This window comes from Lagopus muta, chromosome 5 (genome assembly GCF_023343835.1).
Source record: "Lagopus muta isolate bLagMut1 chromosome 5, bLagMut1 primary, whole genome shotgun sequence".
NCBI classification, from domain to species: domain Eukaryota; kingdom Metazoa; phylum Chordata; class Aves; order Galliformes; family Phasianidae; genus Lagopus; species Lagopus muta.
The window spans coordinates 58,714,895-58,738,070 of NC_064437.1; the positions used below are offsets into that span (position 1 = coordinate 58,714,895).

General features: G+C 34.4%; 1 protein-coding gene across 10 annotated transcripts in view; it reads left to right on the forward strand.

The window, feature by feature from the left end:
* The window catches only part of ATRNL1 (attractin like 1), a 424,497-nt gene that overhangs the window by 109,376 nt on the left and 291,945 nt on the right, over positions 1-23,176 (forward strand). For all 10 annotated transcript variants that reach the window (XR_007376982.1, XR_007376983.1, XM_048944556.1 and 7 more), the window contains exons 16-19: positions 2,902-3,115; positions 4,301-4,489; positions 7,633-7,851; positions 10,246-10,383. Coding sequence is in view for 8 of the 10 variants with exons in the window: in XM_048944556.1 (XP_048800513.1) it covers positions 2,902-3,115; positions 4,301-4,489; positions 7,633-7,851; positions 10,246-10,383 (760 nt within the window). In the remaining 2 variants the exon portion in view is untranslated. The remainder of the gene's footprint in view (positions 1-2,901; positions 3,116-4,300; positions 4,490-7,632; positions 7,852-10,245; positions 10,384-23,176) is intronic.

Here is a 23,176-nt window from a genome sequence, read left to right on the forward strand (position 1 = left end):
ATTATGTAGATGAAAAATAGCTTCTAGCTTCTTTATGATTTTACAACAAGAGAACAAAAATGCTCAGTGCTAATGTCCAAAGTAACGACAGATTTTTGCTTGAGAAAATAACCATAGTTTGTGATTCTTTAGTGGCATTTAAAGTAAAGAAAAACTTAGAGTTGTAAGTGGAAGTTCCTTCCTTAGATGCAGTTGTGAATCTTGATTAGAAGAATTAAAATTAAGATTATGAGTCAGAGCAAATGGTTAGTTTATGCAAAACAGTTTTACCAGGTAATAAAGCTTATGTATTAAGGAAGTGAGGACTTCAAATAAGCATGTTCATAGTTAATGTATAAAAATATAAACCACTTATTTTAAATGCTATTTTTTTTCCAATGAAGATAATTTCTTTAAGTTGATTGAAAAATACATTATTAAGGCAAACAGGACAATTAAGTTGAAATTAGTTTGTCACAGCATACTGGTTATGGCAATGGGTGACCGTGAAAATTCTGAATTTTTTATACACTGTTTGCATTTTTCTGTTGGCTTTGACTACACAGCAACAGTCATTTTTGCTTGATGTTATCAGCACATTAACTCTGCTGTCTCTAGCAGTTTTTGACTGTAGTCCACCACATCATGGAATTATTGCCGCACAATTCAATATATGCTTTAAGCATGTCCTTGGAGCATTTGGCTGGCCTGTTTTTCAGCCATCATCCTAACTACATGCCCAGAGCCACACAAGTGAGTCTGCAAGGCTTTGATATGTGTTCGATAGCATGCTAATCGGTGCCAGGTCTGTATTTAAACGTGTTGCAGAAGCGCCAAAGATGGTACATATGGAATTTGAGATATCTGGCACAATGGCTGTAGGTTGTCCAGATACTGCTGCTGTTAGGAATGAAGGCAATGGCTGTATGATATGCATTATTTTTGTTTGAAGTCTTTCATGTTTTTGGGGATGTTGCTTTTATCTCCTGTAGCTGCTCTGGCCTTCCTGATCCTCCTGATGACTTTATCATCACTTAAAGGGTTTTGATGCATTCTTACTCAATAGAAGAATTTCCCTCCAAATGTCACTTCTCCCTCTCAGTTTTCATTATTGGCCTGACATGTTTTTCACCATAGCTGGACTAGGATCTCTGTTTTCATTGAACTGATGCTAGGGCTTAATTACTTGGCAATGTAATCAAAATTGTCAGTAATGTGTTGAATGTGTTCTTTTGGCTAGAATCTTTCAGCTCCAAAGTAGGCATTTAAAGTTATTTTAGGTCTGTTTGTCAGCAGAATATCTTATCTACAGCCTTGACATATTCTGTACAAACCTGGGTGTGTTCTAGAGAGGAATATCTAAAGCCATGCATAAGTACCTACAGTTTTTTGATGCATATGGACCGCATACATCTAGAGCAATCTGGGCAATTAAATAACAAATGCAAGACTTATCTTTTGTCACCTTCCAGATGCCCAATGGCATGCATCACCACCCTCTTTCCAGTACCTGAAACCTGGAAGCACTCAGACACTTGAAAAGTTGGTCAGCTGGGAAGCAGTGAAGTTATGAAGCCAATAGAGAAGTGAGACAGGAGAGCAGAGGGTGGAATTTTTGCTGAATTTTCCTGCTGCTGTTTGAGTGTTTCTAAGCATACATCATTCCTTGTGGAATAGAACATTTCTTACTCATTTTCTAGTTTAAGTCTGTTCTTGCATCTGCAAGTCTGTTAGATGCTTAGCAGTTTTTATTTGATCATGTTTCAAACCGATAGGGAGGAAGAGGGAGAGGACACAGGGTACATAATTTAGGAAGGTGAGGAATACTAATCATATTCCTCCTGATTTTTCTGAAGGAAAATTTATGACCCTTCGTTTTTCAGATGCTGCTAATGAGGCAGAGGAAAGAGTTGAAGAATGCTCTGCTCAGGTATAGATTTAAGGTGTCTGAAAGATTAAACCTGAGTGGCTGAAGAAAGATGTGAGATGATAGATGAAAGAACTGAGACACAACGGCAATGACTCTTGATTCATTTGTGAAATAACACATAGATCTGAAACCAAGGCAGTTTACCTTTAGGTATATTGTGGTGTTTTACCTACTTTGGTCTGTAAATTACATCAGTTGAGAACTGAATTCATGAGTAGATCAACATATTTTCTTTGGCGCTAACAACATCTGCCCTTTGTCTGGTACAGATGGTTGTGTGGTACTAACTCACCACAAATGTTGCAGACCATGGTGTCTCTATAACTCTTCCCTTTATTTAAACGGAGGTTGTTGATAACCACCTGTGGACAAAGACTACATGAGGAAAAATGTTTGCTTTCAGTATCTTGAGATTTTGAAGTGATAGGAATAAGAATGTTTTATAGATTTATCTCGGAGCAAAGGCCTTTTTCCTGCTTCTTTCTAGTTAATTGGGGGGTTGGACACGATGATCCCTGGAGGTCCCTTCCAACCCCTACAATTCTGTGATTCTGATTTTGTGATTTTGTAATTGTACAAATAAGATGAAATGATAGTGAACAAAATTTGTGATTTAATGTTACTGATGCATCTTAAATATTTTTTGAGAACTAATGCTTATTATGGTTGTTTGTAGGATAGAAATCAAAAACAAAGGTATATTCAATGTGTACTTACTGGCATTGGAATAATGGATGTATCCCTTTCATCTCTCTCTGATGTTGATCAATATCAGCAGTACAAATTTTAGAGGATATTTGTCCTGCTTTTTCCTTTGATTTCTATGAAGTACTAACTCCTTTGTTTTATCATCTATGTTGACTTGGCAATTGCTAAGAGTATCCACTGGACAAAATAGTTTTGAGTATTCAGCTGGGCTTATAATTTCTTATTGAATGTTATTAGTGAGTATTTAACTAATTACCTCTGATTTGTTTCATTATTCTTCACAGAAAATTTCACCTTGGGTAGGTTTACGCAAGATCAACATCTCCTACTGGGGATGGGATGACATGTCTCCTTTTACAAACACAACTCTGCAATGGCTTCCCGGAGAGCCAAATGACTCTGGCTTCTGTGCGTATCTAGAAAGAGCGGAGGTGGCAGGTCTGAAGGCAAATCCATGCACTGCAATGGCAGATGGTCTTGTCTGTGAAAAACCTGTCGGTAAGCAATCTTTTGTACTCAGTTATTGTTACTGTAATGATTAGCAAGCTGTCTGGATTTTCACTTGGCTAAAAGGGATTATTGCCAATTTGGATTAAGCAATTACAAATCAAAATTTTACTTTTTGAAAAGTATGAAGCTTTAATTGAGAAAATGAATAATATTCCTAAAGCAGCAAATATTTATTTGTAAAGTTGTGTACATATCTTAGTCTACATAACACCAAAAGTCTTATAAGTTGGCTCTGAATTAGTAGTCAGTGCCAACGGGAACAGTAGCGTTAAGAGTCTGTGATGATGTTCAACAAAGCTGATGAAGCTAAAAACAACTCGTCTTTTTGAACATTACTGAACGTTCCTGAAAATTTTAATGATCTAAATGTTTTGTTCCCCGTTAGGTTTGTTTGTATCTAAAAAATTCTACAACAGATAGTCACTTCAGTCAGTTCTTAATACTTTGAGAAAGATGAAAAGGGGTTGACTGACATCCTTCAGTAAGATGACCCCCATTACTGCCTATCCAAGGAGCTTGGAAAGCTGGGAAGCTTTCTCAGTGCATTCCACTTCTTTGGAGTCCCAGTAGATAAGTTGGTAACCAACGTTAATGCCTACAGTCACAATTGCTCAGGGATGTCATGAGTAGGCTCCTGCACAGAACCCTAAATATTCTATGTGATTAGAAGCTGGACTCTGGCACTTTCAACACCTACTCATATTGCAATTTTTTCTCTAGGGGTTACTTAATCAAAATTTCTGTTTTTAAAGGTAGTTTATTTTAACCTTGCTTTATCAGAATTTCTTACAGCTGATTCTTGTTTTTACCCTTCACTCACTAATGAGAACTATAACTCCTGTTTAATCAAAAGATGATGCTAGACCCTTACCCTTTACATATTATACTTCAAATTAATGTATTTATTCTCTGATTGTCCCATATATTTCTTCATAGCTGTGCGGTTAAGCACACAAAACTCTTTAGATTTCCTTTTAATGCTTATTTTTTCACTGTCAATAACATTTTCAGTGGAAAGTAGCTACAATGTATGTAGCTACTACATACATACTACATATGTATGTACTATACATATACTGAATTTATATGAATATATATATGAATATATGAATCTGGTATTTTAGCTGAGACGTTGAACTTTTGTTCAAAATCACTATTTTTTGTTCCTTCTAGTTAGTCCCAACCAGAATGCAAGACCCTGCAAAAAGCCATGCTCCCTGAGAACAACATGTTCCAATTGTACAAGTAATGGTATGGAATGTATGTGGTGCAGCAGTACAAAGCGATGTGTTGATTCAAATGCCTATATAATTTCCTTCCCGTATGGACAGTGTCTAGAATGGCAAACTGCAACATGCTCCCGTGAGTACCTTAATGAACAGTAATCCTATTAAATATAATGATGTAATTTTTTCCACTCAGAAGTATACCTGTTTGAATAGAATTAAACACTTTCACTAGAATTAAAAACAAATTCACATAATGACTTTATTTAGTCACTAATTTCAGCAGGCAGTATTATGTATTTCTAGATACAGGTGAAATATTTGTGTCTATCTTAAGATGAAACATATTTAATCTTTTGAAAGAGGTGAAAAGTGCTTATTGCTTTCAAATAAAGAAAAAAAAAATCTTTTTTTTTTTTTTTTTATGACTAGCTGTATTGTGTGAGATGATGTCCATGAGTTGGAACAAAATACTGGTAAAATTGGAGACCTAATATTATAGACCTTAGGTATGACATCCAGTTACTAAATAAGGGAGGTGAACTGAAATTCTGTTGTATTTTGTTTGTAGAGTCAAAATAGTCAATTTTCCTACTGTGCAATGATAAAACAGTGATATAATAATGATGATAATAGTCTTGAGAATACTGTAACCATGGTAAAAGAAATGGTCTTAGTCTTCATTACATTCTAATTTGCAAATGCTGATTATAGACTCTTGCAAATTACTTGTCCTCTCCATAGAAGTATAAAGAGTTCAGGCAGATGAAAGGAGGTGCAGAAAACTTTTTCCTGATGTGATGAGATAGGGTCAAGTCTGCAAATGTACAAGATGGCTCACATCATCCTTAAGATTTCTTACTTTGTCAAGCAGCAAAGGTATTCTCCAGACATCCCTTTTGGAAACACATTTCATCAGAAATCAATTCACTGCCTCTCTAGGAGAGAAAGAAACCTATTCAATGTACCTTTCAGTGTACTATTAACTGATGCTACTTTTTTTTTTTTTTAACAAGTCTGTGATGACTGTACCTTGTTAAGTTGAACACAAGAAGTGCCATCGTGTATCTGTGCCATATTTCATGTAGATGCATGAGCGATGTGTTTGATGCTTTAGATTCTTGTCTCAGTCAAGATTGATTTGAAAAAAATCCTCAAACATCTTCCTACAGAAGACTGGTTCTTATTATTTTCACTAATTACTGTCCTTAATAACTTGATTAAAATATTGCCCACATGCGAAGGACTTTAGCACAGTGGGACTTGACCTTAATGTACAGGACTCGAGAAGCTGACCACTGAATGTGGAAAGTAATACAGGCAAATTTTTCTTTCAAATGAAACTATCCAAGCAAAGTGGAACTTGCAGAGCCTGTATTACTGTTTTGAGACAACAGCATAATAATTCATAATATTCATAAAATGTATTGATCCAGTGCAATGTTGACCTGTTCTGGTAAATTTTCATGCTTAGTAGAATTTAGTTGTTAATTCAAGTTCGGCATGGACTCGAAATAGGGCTTTGTCCTCTAACCCTAGCCATCAGCCCTCATTTAGTCTAAGAATAAAGAAATAGGATCACTTAATTTCTTGTCCCTTATACGTGTGTATTAATGGTACTGTAACTGTAAAGATTAAGCTTTTTTTTCTGTCCTTAAAAAACTTAGTTTTACAACTTAGAAAATGTGGATGGTAGATTGTGGCAAAACAAAACGTGATTGAAAATTTAGGGATAAAGTAGACAGAATACCACATGAGTAATGCTTAACTTTTAGATGTGGCATACATTATGTCAGTCCAAACTTGTAATTCTGTTGTGTTTCTGTAGTATTCGCACATCATGCAGGTTCTTTGTTTGAGGAATACAAAAGAAAATGTTTTTTATTTATTTGTCTTTTTTTTTTTTGTCAAGTCTGTAAAACTTAATGTTGAGTAAGCCAAATGGAATTTGATATATGCCAGATCATTATTATGAGTTTTGTATCAGAATATGTTTTCTATTCAATAAATGAAAGAAAAACAGGACTCTATGTTCGTAGGCTGATTTATTTTTTTTCAGTCTGAAGCATTAAACAAGAAGATTACTGTATAACTGAAACATGATTCAGGCTCTCTTTCAGACTAGATTTTAATTGAAAATTCTATTAGTTAGATTTATTCTTATTGCTGCTGAGGTAATGAAACATTAAGTGGATTCTGTTGTCAAAGAGTAGTGTTTCTACTGGAAGAATAAGATGCGAATTATTATCTTTAAAACCAAACACCTCCACTTCCTGCCCTACTATCCCAAGTCAAAAAAGCAACTAAGCAACAAAACAAAGCCAGCCAGATGGACAAAAACCTCATTCTCTTTTATTTTGTTTAACTGATTTATGAGTTTTGGGATGTTTGTTCTGGATTGAAAAGAGATTTCACACAAGCATATGCATTTTAAAAATTATCCGTTCATATCAGTGAGACTGAATTTTCGTATTTTGGAAGGAAAATAAAGAATGCCACGTAATTACTGATGTTTGGTCATTTTAATATTTGTTTGCCGAAAAGTTGCATTCCACACTTCCCGTATTTTCTGCCCGCTATGATCTTTGACCAAATAGCTGACAGTACAACACCCTTGGACGACATGTGGAATTTCAATGAAAAAAAAAATAATCTTCAAATATCATGTTTTTCTAAAATCATTAATTTATTTAGTTCTTTTCAGTTTTTCAACTGAAAATAAAATTTTGGTTTGAATTTGAATTACCACAGTTGTTTTTTTCCTCTTTTATTATTGGCCTTTTCTTGAAGTCTAAGGTATTTCTATTGGTCTAAATAGAATAATAAATTGGTCTTGAAGTCTAAAGTATTTCTATCTGTACAGTCTACATGAGTATGTTTAGTATATTTGCATCCTATGATATATGTTAATAATAAACACAAAATATATATTTAACATAAGATTTGAATTTGGATGAAAATGTGAAATTTTGCTCTTCTGTGTCATTATCTTTGTTGCTTTGTGGTATAACGACCATCTATAGTATATTCTGTGATCTTCCATGTTTAGACTAAACATGGAAACATACTGATAAGTTTTACTGAAATAGTTGAATTTATGCCAGAAAGTAGAAATGCAAAATTATTTATTCCTGAAATGTTGTATAATCCTAGCATCTAGTTTAACAAAACAAAAACCAAACAACAACAAAGCAAAGGAAAACATAAAAAGAATACAGAAACAGACAAGCAAACAAAGAAAACTTCTCTTATATTAATACTGTATTTCATCTAAAAAAGCTCAAAACTGCTCTGGACTGAGGACCTGTGGACAGTGTTTGGAACAGCCTGGCTGTGGGTGGTGCAATGATCCCAGCAACACTGGAAAAGGTCAATGTTTGGAAGGATCATCGAGAGGTCCAATGAAACCTGTTGGCATGCATTCTACTGAAATGGTGCTTGATGCCACTCTTTGTCCCAAAGAAAAAAGCTATGAATGGTCTTTTATCCAGTGTCCAGGTAAGGTCTGCTGATTTATTGTCCAATTTTCTTTAGATTTTTTTTTTTTTGAGTAACATTTCTGAACAGAAATTAAGTTTCTCTGTTTAGACACACTAAATGAATGTATTTATTTGGTGGAATACAAATACTATGTTTATGGGATGGATGTTTTTCCAGAATTGCTCCCTAATTGACAAATTGTCTATTTTGTCTCTGTCTAGAGCACATAAATTTGCTTGGTTTTGTACAGATTTGTGTGTAAAATACACTACTTAATCAAAATTACAATTTAATTGCAAATTATTTCTCACCAATTCCATCCTTCCCCCATTTGAAATTCAGCGTATGAATTTGCAACAGCTTTTATGCTGTTCTAGCTAAGAAATCATCTATAAGCAACTGCTGATGGCCAGGAGCATGAGCCTCCTGCATCTCAGCTGCTCACACTGAGCTTCAGCTGGCTGTGGGAAAGCACTGCAGGATCGTGAGTGTCTGAGCAGTGCTTCCAGTTACCTTTTAGACCTTGAGACTAAATTGTGTAGTGCTTTTATAATATCAGAACGCTAAATTTAAGCCATGTTGATCTGACTGTAGTACTTGAAGTTCATTAGAAAAGATATCAAGTGCTTTAAGACAGTGGAGGTTGAACTGATATGGCCACACAAGGGCAGGAGTAGTGCAGGTAGCTGGAAAGCACGCAGAGCTGGACAGACTTCCAAGGGTATCCTGCAATAAATAATTTTTTAAAAGATGACTTGGTTTTTTGATTTTATTTTTAGAATAAATGGTACAATTTTACTATAGTGTTACTTTTCCAGTCTGTATTCCTACTGCTGGTAAATATGGAAGCTGGGGCTTCTTTGGAATCAAAGGCTTTGGTACATGCAGCTGTGTTTGCTCCTCTGGGTACTTCAGTTTTTTTTTCCAAAGGCATTTGTATAGATTTGATTTGAAAACAAGCAAAAAACTGTGCTCCTTTTTTTACTTTTAGGCTCATTGGCTTGCAATCTATTTATTTATTTATAAGTCTTTAAGTCATTCAGTGTGTGAGAAATACAAACAGAACTCATGCAAAATAGAGCTGCAATTCATAGTATTTTCTTTTTCTGAGAAGGCAGTAAAGTGTGTAGAATACTAGACTGTGTGCAGAAAGGCACCACAAAGTTGTCTAAATTCAGCATTCTTTGGAAGGTAAAAAAAATCATAATTTCTTAAGAGATTTAGCAAACAAAAAAACAAACAAAAAACACCCACTCTTATTTTCCAGTATTACAGAAATACTGGATACTTGTTTACAAGATGGCCGTGGCTACAGAAGAAGAGATTCTAAACTTTGAGGTTGAACAGTTTCTGAGCCAAGCCTGGCAATGGCTGTAATTCTAAAACAACTCCAAAAACTTTTAAGGCATGCAGTGAGAGCCACTTTTACTTCTAGCCAAAACACCAGTCAATGTGACATTTAGATTAAAAATCCAAATTACAAAAAGAGTAAACAGAAATGATCTTACTGAGATAGCTGCCCTCTGCTGAGTCTACTGACTCCTCACCAGTAGGGGTTTGGCAGGTTAGACATAATCTGACACTTGATAAGCTTTGGTAATTGACACATTGCTAATCTGGTGAGTACCATGAGTTGGAGGTCCCACTGCAGAGAGATTGTCTTGCTTTCAGCCAAGGCCTAACAGTGGAATTGATAGGTTCTAGCAGAATTCATGTTATGGTTTTTCTTGCAGTAGCAATCAGTGCTTCCTGAGAGTCTGTGGGGCACTGGAACATGGGAGGAGTGTGGTGTTAGAAGATCGGTGGTCTTCATTGTTATTGCTTGTCAAAGAGCTTAATTAGGCTTTCAGGGTCAAACATAAAATATTTATGTAAGATTCCAGTTTCTTCTACTTTCACCAAAGTCACACTGTGTAGATACTAGAGATGTCTGAAGTGGTTCTGATGCCTTAAAAAAAATATCTCCTAGTGTGCCAAAGCCAATGAAAGGACCAGAACTGTTAAAAATAAGATGATGGGTGTTTAATTTTTTATGTATGCCTTCTCTCACCAGTGAATACAGTAAAGAGTAAGTTGATTTTCTCCACTGCAGTAGCATTTCAGATACTTCACAAAAGATTGTGTGTAGGTATGGTATCAGTGAGTGATTTGTGGACTCTTAACAGGTTTTCTAAGGGGCTATGCAGCATTTTAAAGCTATATAAGCTGGATTCAGTCACGCCAATACTCTTTCTAACAAGACTTAAGCTCAAAGTCACCCTATTATCAACTATATATAATAAAATATATATGTGCTGATGATTAGTCAGGATTAAACTCATTGGATTTACATTTTTCTGCAGTTTTGTAACAATGTAAGAATGATTTTATTCCAAAGAGCAATATACTAATGGATTTGTAATTGTATTCTAGCTTGCCAGTGTAATGGCCACAGCACCTGTATCAACAGTAATGTTTGTGATCAGTGTAAAAACTTAACAACAGGAAAACAATGTGAAACATGCATGCCAGGATATTATGGAGATCCCACAAATGGAGGACAGTGTACTGGTAAGTTCTGCTGGCATTAAAAAAAAATATATATTGAAATAAAAATTTATATAATATGAAATCCGCTTTCCTTTAAAGATTAATTGCTGATTTGATACCAGATACACTGATCAGATAAATTAATTCAAAATCTGGATTAATATTTTTAATAGCAACTTTGCATTTGGAATCATTGTTTTGCAGTTGTCGCTTGATGTGCATGCTCTAAGAATGAGGCTGTAATTTAAAGATGCTCTCTCAGGCAAAGGTAGAAGGAAACTGTTACGTGGGGAACGTCACCTACATGATGGTACTTCAGAGAAGTATCATTTCGTTGCATTTAAGCAATCCTCTTGTAATGAAGTACAAATGAAATTTGGTATTTAAACATGCTTAATAACACTCAATTCTGTAAATATGTGATGCTCATGGAAAAATAATGAATTCAACAGATCAGCAAGTCTTATTCATGCAAAGTTTGGGCAGTGTGATTTAGTAGGAGCTGTATGTTACTCTAACCTTTTCAATCTGTTTCTTTTTATAATTTCAACATTGGAGAATTCTTCTTGAAGTGAAAGAAATTGAATGATAAAAGTGTTTGTTGTGTATTGCTGTAGGACTTCTTTTTTTTACTTGCATGAGTGATTTTGAAGTTGACACTAACTCCTCTCTTTATAACTAAATGGGAGTGTGGGAATATTTTTAATATGAAAGTCTATTAAGATAGTTGAGATTTAATATGATAGGCAGTCAGACACTTTTCTCCTGCAACTCTTCATCTTTGATATTGGTGTTTGTTTAACTGAGCCTTTATCTTGAAGTATATTTATTCGTTTAAAGGGCTCACTTGTTCCTCAGCACTTTAACACCCAGTCAATGCATGAAGCTGCACATCTGGTAAACTTAAGCACAATATATTAGAAATGTGTTCAAGGGGATGGAAAGATTAATGCCTGCCCCTATTGACAGTTGCACATTTTTCTGGTGCTTTATGAAGCTTTAAATAATTCTTAATAGTTCTCTTATTTCCTGAAGTTGACAAAATGTTCTTTTGCTGTCTATAATACCTTTACAGCAAAATGACTTATTACTATGGCTTTTATTCTTCAGGGATACATTAGCTATCTAACCAAATAAGCATTCCATCACCTTTAGTGAATTATGTGTCTTACAATAATGGCTAAAATCAATTTATAAGGCTAGTAAAATCGTAAATTTTATAACTTGTTTTTTCAACCTTAAGAAGGAGTTCATATATTAGTAGATGTGATTTTAACGGGAGCTATTTAGTGTAAGGAGTACCTTAAAAATAAAGATAGTAATTATTGTGAAGCTTTGTTTTCATTTTTATTATTTATCTGTATTATATTTTGAAGTATAGAGTCCATTAAAATTTGCACTAGTTTAAGTCTTTAAACCATTCTGATGAATGGTTAGTTATTATGGAATTAGTTATTATAGAATGGTAGTTATTATGAACTATTAGATATTACTATTGCTTTTGTGATAGCGTCCAAATTGTGGGCAGGGATTTCTGCAGAAACAAATATCAGTATAAAAATATTAGTATAAAACGGTCATCTTGCCTTTTCTTGGATTTAAGAGGGCTTTGGACCAGACATCGTCATGCTCCTCTCCTACTTTGCTGCTTCCAGCTGAGTTTCTGGTTGGACCTTTCCAACATTTCTCCCTAGTCTCATCCTTCCTAAAGAATACCTCAGAGCTGATGAGGTTTTCCTTTTAGGATTCTGAATGAAAACTTTTAAAAGGAATGATCTTGCAGTACTACAATATTCTTCCTATATTAAATTGCTATAGTTACATTGGTGTGACTTCATTATCAACTGGTGAACAGTTGAAGATGGGAAAAGATGTTGTAACCAGTGTCTCTAATTGAGAGACGACGTAGTGTACAGTGGGAGAAAGCCTGAATATCTTTCTCAGTATACTTATATACAGAATAATTTATTTTTCCCTACAGGTCTCACAAAAGTACTTATGTATTCTGTAAATTCTACTGTTGTACTTATAGGTAAAATTCTGCTGCTAAAATCCCATTTTAGGTACAGTTTAGAGGGTATGGATATCAACATTATGTGATAGGAAATGTTAAATATTGATGGATTTTTTAAAAAAAATAAAACAGGCCTAACTTTAGATGGAAATGGAGATACTAGCTTGTTCTCTCAGTGATTTGTGCTCATGTTATGTTTTCTTCAAGGTTGTACTACATATTCTTGAAATGCACAACAATTTTATATACATTCTAGAAAAAGCAGAGTAGGATTTGTACAAAAGACTGCAATGTGAAATAACAGAAGAAAGCAGTATAAGAAATTGCTTGAAACAAATTTATGTTGTCTTGGCAAAAAAATGTTGAGCATTATTTTCAAACTTATTAATCATCCACTTGCTTGACAATGTTAAAAAAAATAAAAATACTCTAACTGCTTATCATGTTGTCATTTGCTTTATGCAAGATATTTCTGAAATTATTCTTTAAATGTATGAGATGCCAGGAGAGAGTTCTATATACTAACACATGACACATACTGTGAATATATAATACATTTAATAATAAGATAACGTAAGCTCTCTGCTGTATTGCCATTTTTCATAAGGCGATAACATCCCAAACAGTGTTCAGTTTTCCCATAATTGCACTACTATTGCTGTTGCTTTTTGCAGTAGGAGTGAAGCTGTGAGTTCCAGCACATTGGGAACATTGTGTTTTAACTCCCACTGCTCTCTCTCTCTGATCAACCTTAAAAGACATGATGTTGAAAATGCTAATGAGCCTTTTGCAAAATCCTTTTACCCGGACAGGCTGTGTGGATAAAGTTTAAGTGAGCCTGTAGTATCTGTTGGTCTGGTCTGTTGTCATCTCTGCTGTTGTACAGTTGAAAATTTCAACATCAAACACAACAGCTTCCTCCTTGATTTGATTTGTAATCATTCTGTTCGAAAAGTTTTTTATCAGATCAGAGAGAGGGAGAGGGGGAGAGAGAGAGAGAGAGAGAGAGAGAGAGAGAGAGCACCTTGTGCATCGTCTGCTCTTTTATGCATTGTGTAGCTTGGCACTTTTCTCTTGTTTTTATATAAATGCTTCTATATAGGTATGACTGTGTATATGTGTGTATATACATACACCCACATATGCAACTCTGGATTTTTATCATATAGGACTTAAATTTCAGATTGAGTTCCTAGCTTTAAGGTATCTTGAAGAAGATGAACTTACCCAGGCAGTAAAACATTTATCTAGAAATAATTTCTGATTATTTTTATTTCTACTCGTTAAAAGAAATAAAACGTATTTGTTGCTTATGAATACTTATGAAAGGTTGTATCTTTAGTAGCAGAAGGGAAATCCATGTTGTTGAAGTTCTGCTACTCAAAGAATATGATCATTCTGCTGAGTAGCTTCTATTGAGTGATACATTTTTTGTAGAAGAGTCTCAGGAAAGGCAGAAGTCATTACTTCTGGTGTCTATGAAAATTAAGAAAACGTTAGACTCATGGCAGGTAATTGCAAATGTCCCCTTGGTTCTACCTGTGATAGATAGCTAGACTTAGACATTGCTTTTCCTCTGGCACTGTCTAACATTTTATAGTTCAGGAATAGCAACCTTTGCAACACTTAACATTTTCTTTATGATGGTCCAAGAAGCAGCTGCAATTGAAAGATCCAGTCCTTTCTGTCCTGATTCAAAACTATAGTTCCTTAATACAGATGGAACCATCGGGAGTCAGAGCCGGCTAACCTGTGTGCTTTTCGGGGAGTTTAGGTGTCAGACTCTGAGGAGTGAGTTGTGCTCCCAAAACTGTAATCCTGATGTCTTAGTACTGAAATCTCATTTTGTAACCTGCCCTTGAAGCTTTCTCAGCCACTGAATTCCATCACTGGTATCACTTCCAACATATGTTAACAGCAGTTTTCAGCAAGGAACAGCCATATTGACTGTCTTTTTAAGCAAAATATGTAGGAATTATTATAAACTAAGATAATCAAAGAAACAAAATGTACAAATCAGTCATTTCATACAACTTTTACAAAATTATATGCATCTAGTTGGATGAAAATTATTAAACTAGTTTAAGTACTTGTGTTCATGTCTTTGTTTATTTCAATTGACTTTTCCTGCTACTAAGAATGCAAGGTGATGAAGTGCTTACACGCATGTTTTTCATTTAAGCTGTAGTCGTAGTTGGTTTTAATAGCGCAGAGGCTGCTGATCTTAGCCATTAATTTAGTGAAGAATGACTTCTTTTATTTCTAAATAATACATATGTCATGTATTATTTAGAAGAAAAAGACAGATGTTCCTAGTTCAAATTAATATAACAAAATGAATTTCTATATGCAATGATTATGTGAAGAAGTCACAAATTTCAAATAGAACATCTTAATTCTGGCCCTCAAGCAGTCATCAGTCTTTCCTTCCATTGAGTCTGGTGATCACATAAAATGGCTTCTTGTAGTCAGGCAAATTAAAATTAAACTAGAGTTAAATAGTTAGTTTCATAATAAATTAGACATCTATTTTCATAATAAATAGCATATAGATTATTGTTAATTGACTGAAAAAAATGATACATTTTCAGTGTAGGCTTTCTCTTTTATCTAGATTATCAAAATGAGGAAGGCGTGACGTGTCCAGCTGTGTGACTTCAGTTATTATGAATAGGGATCCCGTAGTTTTTGATCAACTGTAATCTGGTTTGTAATTACTGCTGTTTGATGCTTTTCGGCTGGTTGTGATAGCAGCAGCAAATACTGTACTAGGTTTGTGTGTGCGTTCACAGATGTCCCTCAAACATAGCACAGGCCTAAGAGGAAAATACCATGTAAAGTGGTATAAGATATTTACTGTCAGGTCGTGTTACTCTGAAATATTTGTTCCTGTTTCATAGTGACTGCCTCTGTGCAGTGCCTGCAGATTGGGTATTTTTGCCTAATGTTGTTCACAGAGGTCAGCACCTGCACTGTTGTAAAACTGTTGGGGCACAGGAATAAGCTCTGTCGGTATGTAGTGTTTGGATTATGGGCTTTTATTGGAACTCATGTGGAAGTGATACTCAGTGTTTAATATGATATTGGAAAAGAGGTGAGTAGATGAACCCTGGTATTGTAGGCAGCTTTAATTTTGGTCTTCTACAGTGGAGTCTGGAAACTCAAGTCCTTTGTAAAGGAGGACTGAAAATAAGGACAAAATACTTCCAAATATTATTTGCTGTAAAAATTAACAAATATTGAACACAATATCTTTGACTAGCTACAGTAACAACATCAAAAGCATTTTCTTCTGTACCTTCCTACAGTAGAATTAGGAAGGAACATGGCTTGACGGAAGTTTTGATGCATTTAGAAAATGACATGGCAACTTGGAATACAGAATTTTTATTCAGTTTTTTTTCTGTTCAGCCATTTTGCTGTCTAGCATATAGAGAAATGTATTTATGGAATGCACTGATACTTTAAAGATCTTATTTTTTGGCATCACATTGCTCAAGTTGTGGAGGAACAATATTCCTGATCTGTACAGTAAAAAATTGGTAACATCTTTGAGTATAGACACTCTGTAGTCATTCACTTAGTCAGCAGATATTCAGTTGATTGGAGGCTTATGATACCCTTCCCAAGACTCTATGTGAATCAAGTCATTTTGTATAAAAGTGAATAAATGTTGCAAATTAGTGGAAAAAGTCTACAGTGTGATTCACATTGTAGTAAGTCAGACTGTCTCCAGTGCTAGAAAATGGAACTAAGTTTTAAGAGATACGCATTTCTACTTTTTGTCATGTATCTTTGTTTCAGTATCTTTGAGTTGCTTTTTCTTTCTTTTTATTTTTTTTTTAGGAGTGTAGAATGGAGATAATTTTGCCAATTATGATTATTACAGAATAAACACACTTATTAACTAAAACACTGGAATTTATTTTTAGTAGTAGGTAGAAGGCTTACTGCCTGTGAAAGATAATAATATGAGATTGTTGCACAATAAGATATTCAGGAGAAACTCTCAATATTACTTTTTGTAGCGAGTTTGTTAGAATAAGCACTTTTTAAGACCTTTCCACCAAATGTGATTTGAAAATTTATTTTCTTCCTGTAGGATCTTGTGAATCTTGTTTATTGAACATTACTCAAGATAATCTGAATACAGAGTGAATAAAATGCCCATACTTGGGTTTAGCTATGAATTTAAATTGAATTAAATCCAATCAAAATGTATTCTAAGTAAGCAGAAGAAAGGCAGAGTACCATAAGAAAAAGTTAGTTGAGGAATGATGAAAAACATCATGTAAAAAATTCCTGTTTCAATTTTCTTTGGCTTTGAAGCAAATTATGCTAAGCAAGCTTTTTCAATGTAATGTTAATCATTGTGTATATATAATTTTATTTGTTGTATATTAGATCTGTATTATAAAGTATGATTTTCAACAAAGTTAACGGCAAATTAAAAGCAAAAATTTGGGTAGAAGTTGGAACCTTTTTGTCGATGCATTTGTATTCTGTAAACTAAATTCAAAATAAACCTTGCCAAAAAAAACCTCAACAACCAAAACACCCACAAGTGATGCAAAAGCAACCACTCAGCTCCTGCTAGAAGAGGGCTAATACTCAGTCTGGTAATGATCAGCTCCCAGTGCCCATTTCCCGCCCTACCCATTTTTTACTGCTGAGCTTTTAAAACATCGAGGAATATGGAGTGGCAGAGATGAAGCACCATGAACTCCCATTTCCTGTCTGTCTTGGGGCAGAAGACAAGAATTTTTCATTTTGTCGTTCTCTACCTACTCTGTTATTGATGGACAATAAATGAAATTATTCTTCCCCAAGTCAAGTAGGATTTTCCTGTGATGAGATTTTCATCTTACTTTCAATCCCTTTCTGCCTGAGGAGGAGAAGTGAGAGATCAGCTTTGTGGGGAGATGGTGACCAGCTGAGGGTAGCTCATCACAGTCGAATATTTCATCATGTTAAACTAAGCTTTTTGGAGGCCTGTGATGTAATAATATCGGAAATAGTAGTAAAAAGTGTAGTAATAACTTGTGCTATCTTTATCTGTTTAATTAGCAGACTTTTGTACCTACTCACTATTTAAGCATGAAAACTCAAGAGTTAATGATGCCTTATTAGTTTTATATGTATTGTAGAAATACAATAATTTGATTTCTTTATCTCTGTGTTTATCTGTTTCTCAAAGCTTCTCAAGTCTTATAAATGGTATTCATGTTCTCCTGCATGTCATTGCATAACCTAGTTTCTGGCAGTGATGAATGAGTTCCTTTACATTCTTATATTTTCATATTTTAGTTTTACATTGTATGAATTTATTTTTAAATTTATGCCCATTATTTAAAATCAGATCAGAGATTACACATCAATCAGAGGTATGACAGTCAATCAATCCCACCATAACAAGAAAACGGAGTTGCTGGCTTGAGTCCCTACACTTGATTATGGTACAAGGATATGAAGAGGCAAGAAGTTGTCATGCTTAGAGGTGGTTATTCCAGTCCATAAGGCTCTTGAAAATGTCCTAGGCTGTTGAAATAGTAGATTCTTTTAAGGCTATCAAATCATTTATCATTTTGCAACTGGTAGAATGAAGATTTCAAAAAACTGAAACTCCTGTAATGCCATTTCTGTTTGATTGCAGTTAATTCTGCCTTCATTTCCTGAGTGGTAAATGCAATACCTTACAATGGCAGACAACATTAGTTATTTAAGAGGAAAAAAAAATGCATTAAAATGCATTAAAAATCAGCAGTATTTTATACCTCCTAATGGCTAATACAGAAATGATTAGCTGACTTCTTTACATTTTGTTCCATTTTTTGTCTGCTAAATTGTGTAACACATTTCCCTTCTTTGGGCTTTTATCCTGAATGACCAAATACACACAAATAGTTGCAATCACCAGTTGTTGATTTTAGTTGTTTTTCTTCTTGGATTGGAATAATTCTTTTACATTTAAAGCCACTATGAATAGTTACTGAGTGGTTTAAATTGTTTTGTTTTTCATGCTGCCTTATAATAATCTTTGATTTTTTTTCTGTTATAATTTAGGAAGTTATTCCCTCAGAGAGAGAATAAGAGTAGTCTTTTGGCCAAAAACTTCCTTTCATCAAATTTTCAAAATCATTAATATAGAGGCAGCTATTTTTTCTAAGATTTTTTTTTTGTGTTAAACTTATGAAGCCTTGGGTATCTGAAAAAGTCTTGTTAACCACATCTCATAGAGGGCAGAAAACAATGAGAGCATCCAAAATTATCAATTTTTGTCTTTCCTTAATAAGCAAAAAAAACTAACAAACAAAACCACAAGAAAACAAAAAATCCTTGGGTTTTAGTTTTTATTAAACCTAGTCTTCAGTCTTCCGCATCTGAAAATACTCCTATTACAGCAGCCCTAATTTTAGCTTATGTATTCATGTGAAAAATCTCTTAACAATCAAGTAAAAGAAGAGTAATTCAAGAAATAATATTTTTTAATCTTGTAGGCATGTGAAAGAAACATATCAAAATATTTGCATGTTTGAAGAAGCAATGCTACACATCTGATGCAGAATTCTGTTTTTGACCTGAATAACAAAACTCACTATTGAACCCATTGTGAAATTGAATTTGAAGGCTATTTGTAATAATGTATTATACTTTATTTAAAAAAGAATGAGTGTCAAGAATTAAAGGGAAAGCCATACATAGGATATGTTAATTTTTCTCCAAATAAAGTACTTTAATTTTTCCATGCGGAATATTTCAGTTTATGTTTAAAATAAGTTCATATTCTTCACAGATTAACATTTGGAAAATAAAGTTGATACTATTGTGTGAGTTCTCATGGAACAAGATATAGAAATTCTGTATTCTGTTCCCACGAAAATATTTAAATGGTATTAGCATGAAAGAAACACAACTAGACACTCATTAATTACTGAAGACTGTTCAGTTAATAACTAGAAAAATGGTCTTTTCTTTCAGTATTAGTCTTCTGTTTTGAGTTTTTTGTATTTATAAAAAAAAGTTATTTTTTAAGCTGCTTTATAGCATTAGCTGCTGACGATTAAAGACATTTATTATGATTGTTTGAGAAAGATTTATTACAAATGTTAAAAATTAAAAAATCAATTCAATTTTAGGGGTACTTGCTTTAAACAGAAGCAATAATGAAATACAGGTACTGCAGAGTGATGTTGTCAAAGTGTAAAAATGGATTAATTAAAAATGGAGAAACTTGTCATTGGGTAGTGTTGGTTTAACCAAAATACCTTTCAGTTCCTGGAAGAGAAAATAAACTTGTTTCCTGCTTCCTGGATGAAATATTTAGCTAAGGAAATTTCCCTTGTTCTTTCTATATTGTTTCATTGCATGTCACAGCATTGTTTGTCAGGAAACAAATAATCACCTCACTGGTAGCCAGATCAGCTTGGTAGTTTTAAGCCACGGTCTGACAGTGTTTTGCTGTGACTGTAAACACCAGAAAAGAAGTTAAATCACATTCAGGTTTGGGCAAATTGTTTTTTTGTTTTTTTTTTTTTTTCTTTTCTTTTGAATGGGACCACGAGCATTCCTGTAACTGCTCAGAACAGATACATTCCTTGGTCTGTTAGGTAGAATGCACTGCAGTTGAGAGAAGAAATTTGGTGCGTATTGAAAAAAAGTACCATATTCTGAGGAGTGTCTAATTTCACAAAATATGTCTGTCTGAGTGACTGGGAATATTTGTCTTTTCCAGAACAATATTTTATCTAGTGTTTATTTAGAAAATTGACCTAGATTTCATGCATGTTGGGGATAGCTGACCTTGCTTTAAATGATGCCGTATGTGTATTACATAAGTGATTTTAATTTTTGTAGAGTTTCTGCATATCATATACAGAAGCCATATCCTACCTGTACAATTCTTAAAATGTACGTCTTTCCTTTTCCCTTTTCCCTCTGCTGGGTGAGTACAAAGCACAATTCTTGAAACTGCATCAATGCACATGCTGTTTATTGTACTGTAAGAAAGAAGTGGGCATGAGACCTGTGAAAGCAAAATCACAGGACAAACCATGAAGAGTGAAAATAAAGTTAGTCATACAGTGCTAATAAGACTGCCTCATCATGGAAATTAAACATGCCACTGCGGAATGATAGTTGCATTTGACCTGTGTATAGTTTTTGGAGGACTTACTAAAGGACAGCAGTCCTTTTCAATGTCACTTTTTCAACACTTTTATTGTTCATAGCTTTCCTTTAAAAAAAAAAAAAAAAGTCTCTAGGGCATCTTAAAGAAGTTATGCATGGACAGCTCCTGCTTTGGTAATCTTAGAAATAAACATATCAAGTTCAAGTTAAAGTACCATTTGTAGTGAGCTCCATTTCAGAGAGAACTTCCTCTTGCAGCTGCATGTCAGATGGAGGCTAAACAATGAAGGTTTTTAAATTCAATTGTCTAAAATGCGTACTTCATGGAAATGGTGATGGGCATTCTTTGGTTGTCAGCATAAGCAGGGATGCTTAGGTGCTGAGCTAGCAACTCAGAATCAATTGTGCTGTGGATTTATTATTTAATAAATTCTGTAGGCCCCTGTTTTTACAGCATGGATTTAGTCTGCTGTTTTATTTTCATGCAACTTTCCTGTTTGATTAGAATTGCATCTTACACAAAACAGTACTGTGAAATGCTATTTGCTTAAAATAGAGTAGAAATTGCCTATTGCCTTTTTTTTTTTTAAGTAGTTGCTGGTTTCAAAACTAATGTGATTTCAGTTAATATGTGAAATAAAGATAAAAATGTGATAAAACTCTGTCTTAAGCAGGTGTATAAGTTTTGTATCTTTTTAACATTTAATTATTGATAATTTTTTTTGCATGATAGCTAAGGTTTTAAAATAATTGTTCAAGGAAAAGCCTGTATGCGTAACGTAAGCCTAAGTTGGAGAGGAGAGCACTTCTTTTGCATTGTCAAAGCTTGAATCACAATATCTCTATTGTTTGATACATACTTATTAAAAAAAAATCATAAGTTTTCTGTTAGAGGAGTTCTATGTTAAGGTTTTTAATGATGGAGCAAATAAAGTTTGTCAGATGCTGGCAGTAGTATGAAAAGATCCCTGAAGCTGAGCTCATCTCTGTGCTCCTTTCCTAAGTAGCAACAGGGTGTATGTGTGCATTACAGCAGTGCAATAGGTTGCACTGTTGCAATGGTGTTACACATCTGTAGGGTACAATGCTTAGTAAAACTGCCCAATGGGTGTTTAGTAAAACACACTGCATGCAGTATGGATTGAACAAATATCACAGGATAGCTGGATGTCACAGAGGATAGCACAGAACAGCTCTAAGTAGCTGGGATCCTTGAGGTGAGCTTGTAGAGTCATAGTTACAGACAGCCTGAGGTTGGAAGATCCTATGAAATTACTTTTACAGACTGCAAAGCCATTCTATGATACAAACCCAACTGGGACACTGGTTACAGAAGCATAGGATGTTACATCTTGACAGTTGGTGTTGGGGATCATTTCCAGTACTTACTGAGGACTGAATTTCTAAGCTGTATCAATCAGTACCTAGAACAAAAAGGAACGGATGCATTGATAACAAGTTTCTCTGACATTTGTGGACTGCAATTTATTTCACAAGGTGTAATAGGTAGCAGCTGGCATTTATTTTGAATTTCAATAAAAACTCTCAGCACTGTGTGAAAAATGAAATAGAGAATGAGGAGAAGACAACATGATATACTATCATTTCTCTTCATATATGTATTCTACAGGTGTGATTAGCTTATTGAAAATGTATACAGTACATAATGAATAATCTTTGAGTCAGGAGTTTGAATGGGTATGCTGAAGTTCAAGCATTCTTACCTGATAACTACTGTGTTTCTGGTTATTGTTTTTTCCTGCATTGGAATTTCCAATATAGACATGGAATCATGGGCAAGGGTTTAGTTAATATCTTTATCAGTAAAGTAGTATTGTTTTAGATTTTGTAGCTTGTGACTTAATGACTTTGAAATCAAATGGTGCTTTAGGTTGCAGTTTATTTATATTTTAGGTTGGACATCAGGGGGAAATTCTTTACCCAGAGAGTGGTGAGGTACTGGAATAGGCTGCCCAGAGAGGTTGTGGATGCCCCGACCTTGGAGGTGTTCAAGGCCAGGTTGGATGAGGGCCCTGGGCAGCCTGGTTTAGCATTGAACGTGGAGGTTGGTGGCCCTGCATGTGGTAGGGGGGTTGGAGATTCATGATCCTTGAAGTCCCTTCCAACCCTGGCCATTCTGTGATTCTGTGATTATTAATTAGTAGGCATGATTCATATTCAAAGCTCATAATTTCTTTTATATTATTTGTAAGTAGGCCAATGGAAAAATCTGCAGCGAGGTTCAAAGGTAATATCTCAAATTTTTTTCGCACTGCATGTCCTCTAATGTCATGCTGCTTCTTCTATTTCAGTTGTTTGATAACATACTCATATATGTTTATATGTATTTTGCTTAGATTTACTTTTCAGGTTGAGATCAATGGGTCGGTAGGAATCCACTTTTCATCAAAGACTTGCAAGCTTGAGATTAAAATATGCATTTAATTCTGTTAAACAAAATTTGTCCAGATGAGATTTTAAAACTAATGTGAAAGTGATTAGCTCATGATGTCCTTTTTCAAGGTATTATCTAGGGAACAGTTAAATTACTAGGAATTTGATTAGTGAGAGTAATTGTTGTTCATCTTGCAATAGAAGAAAATTAGCTAGTCATAACTAGGGTTTTTTTCTTTATTTATTTATTTATTTATTTTTACTCATGAGGGTCCAGGA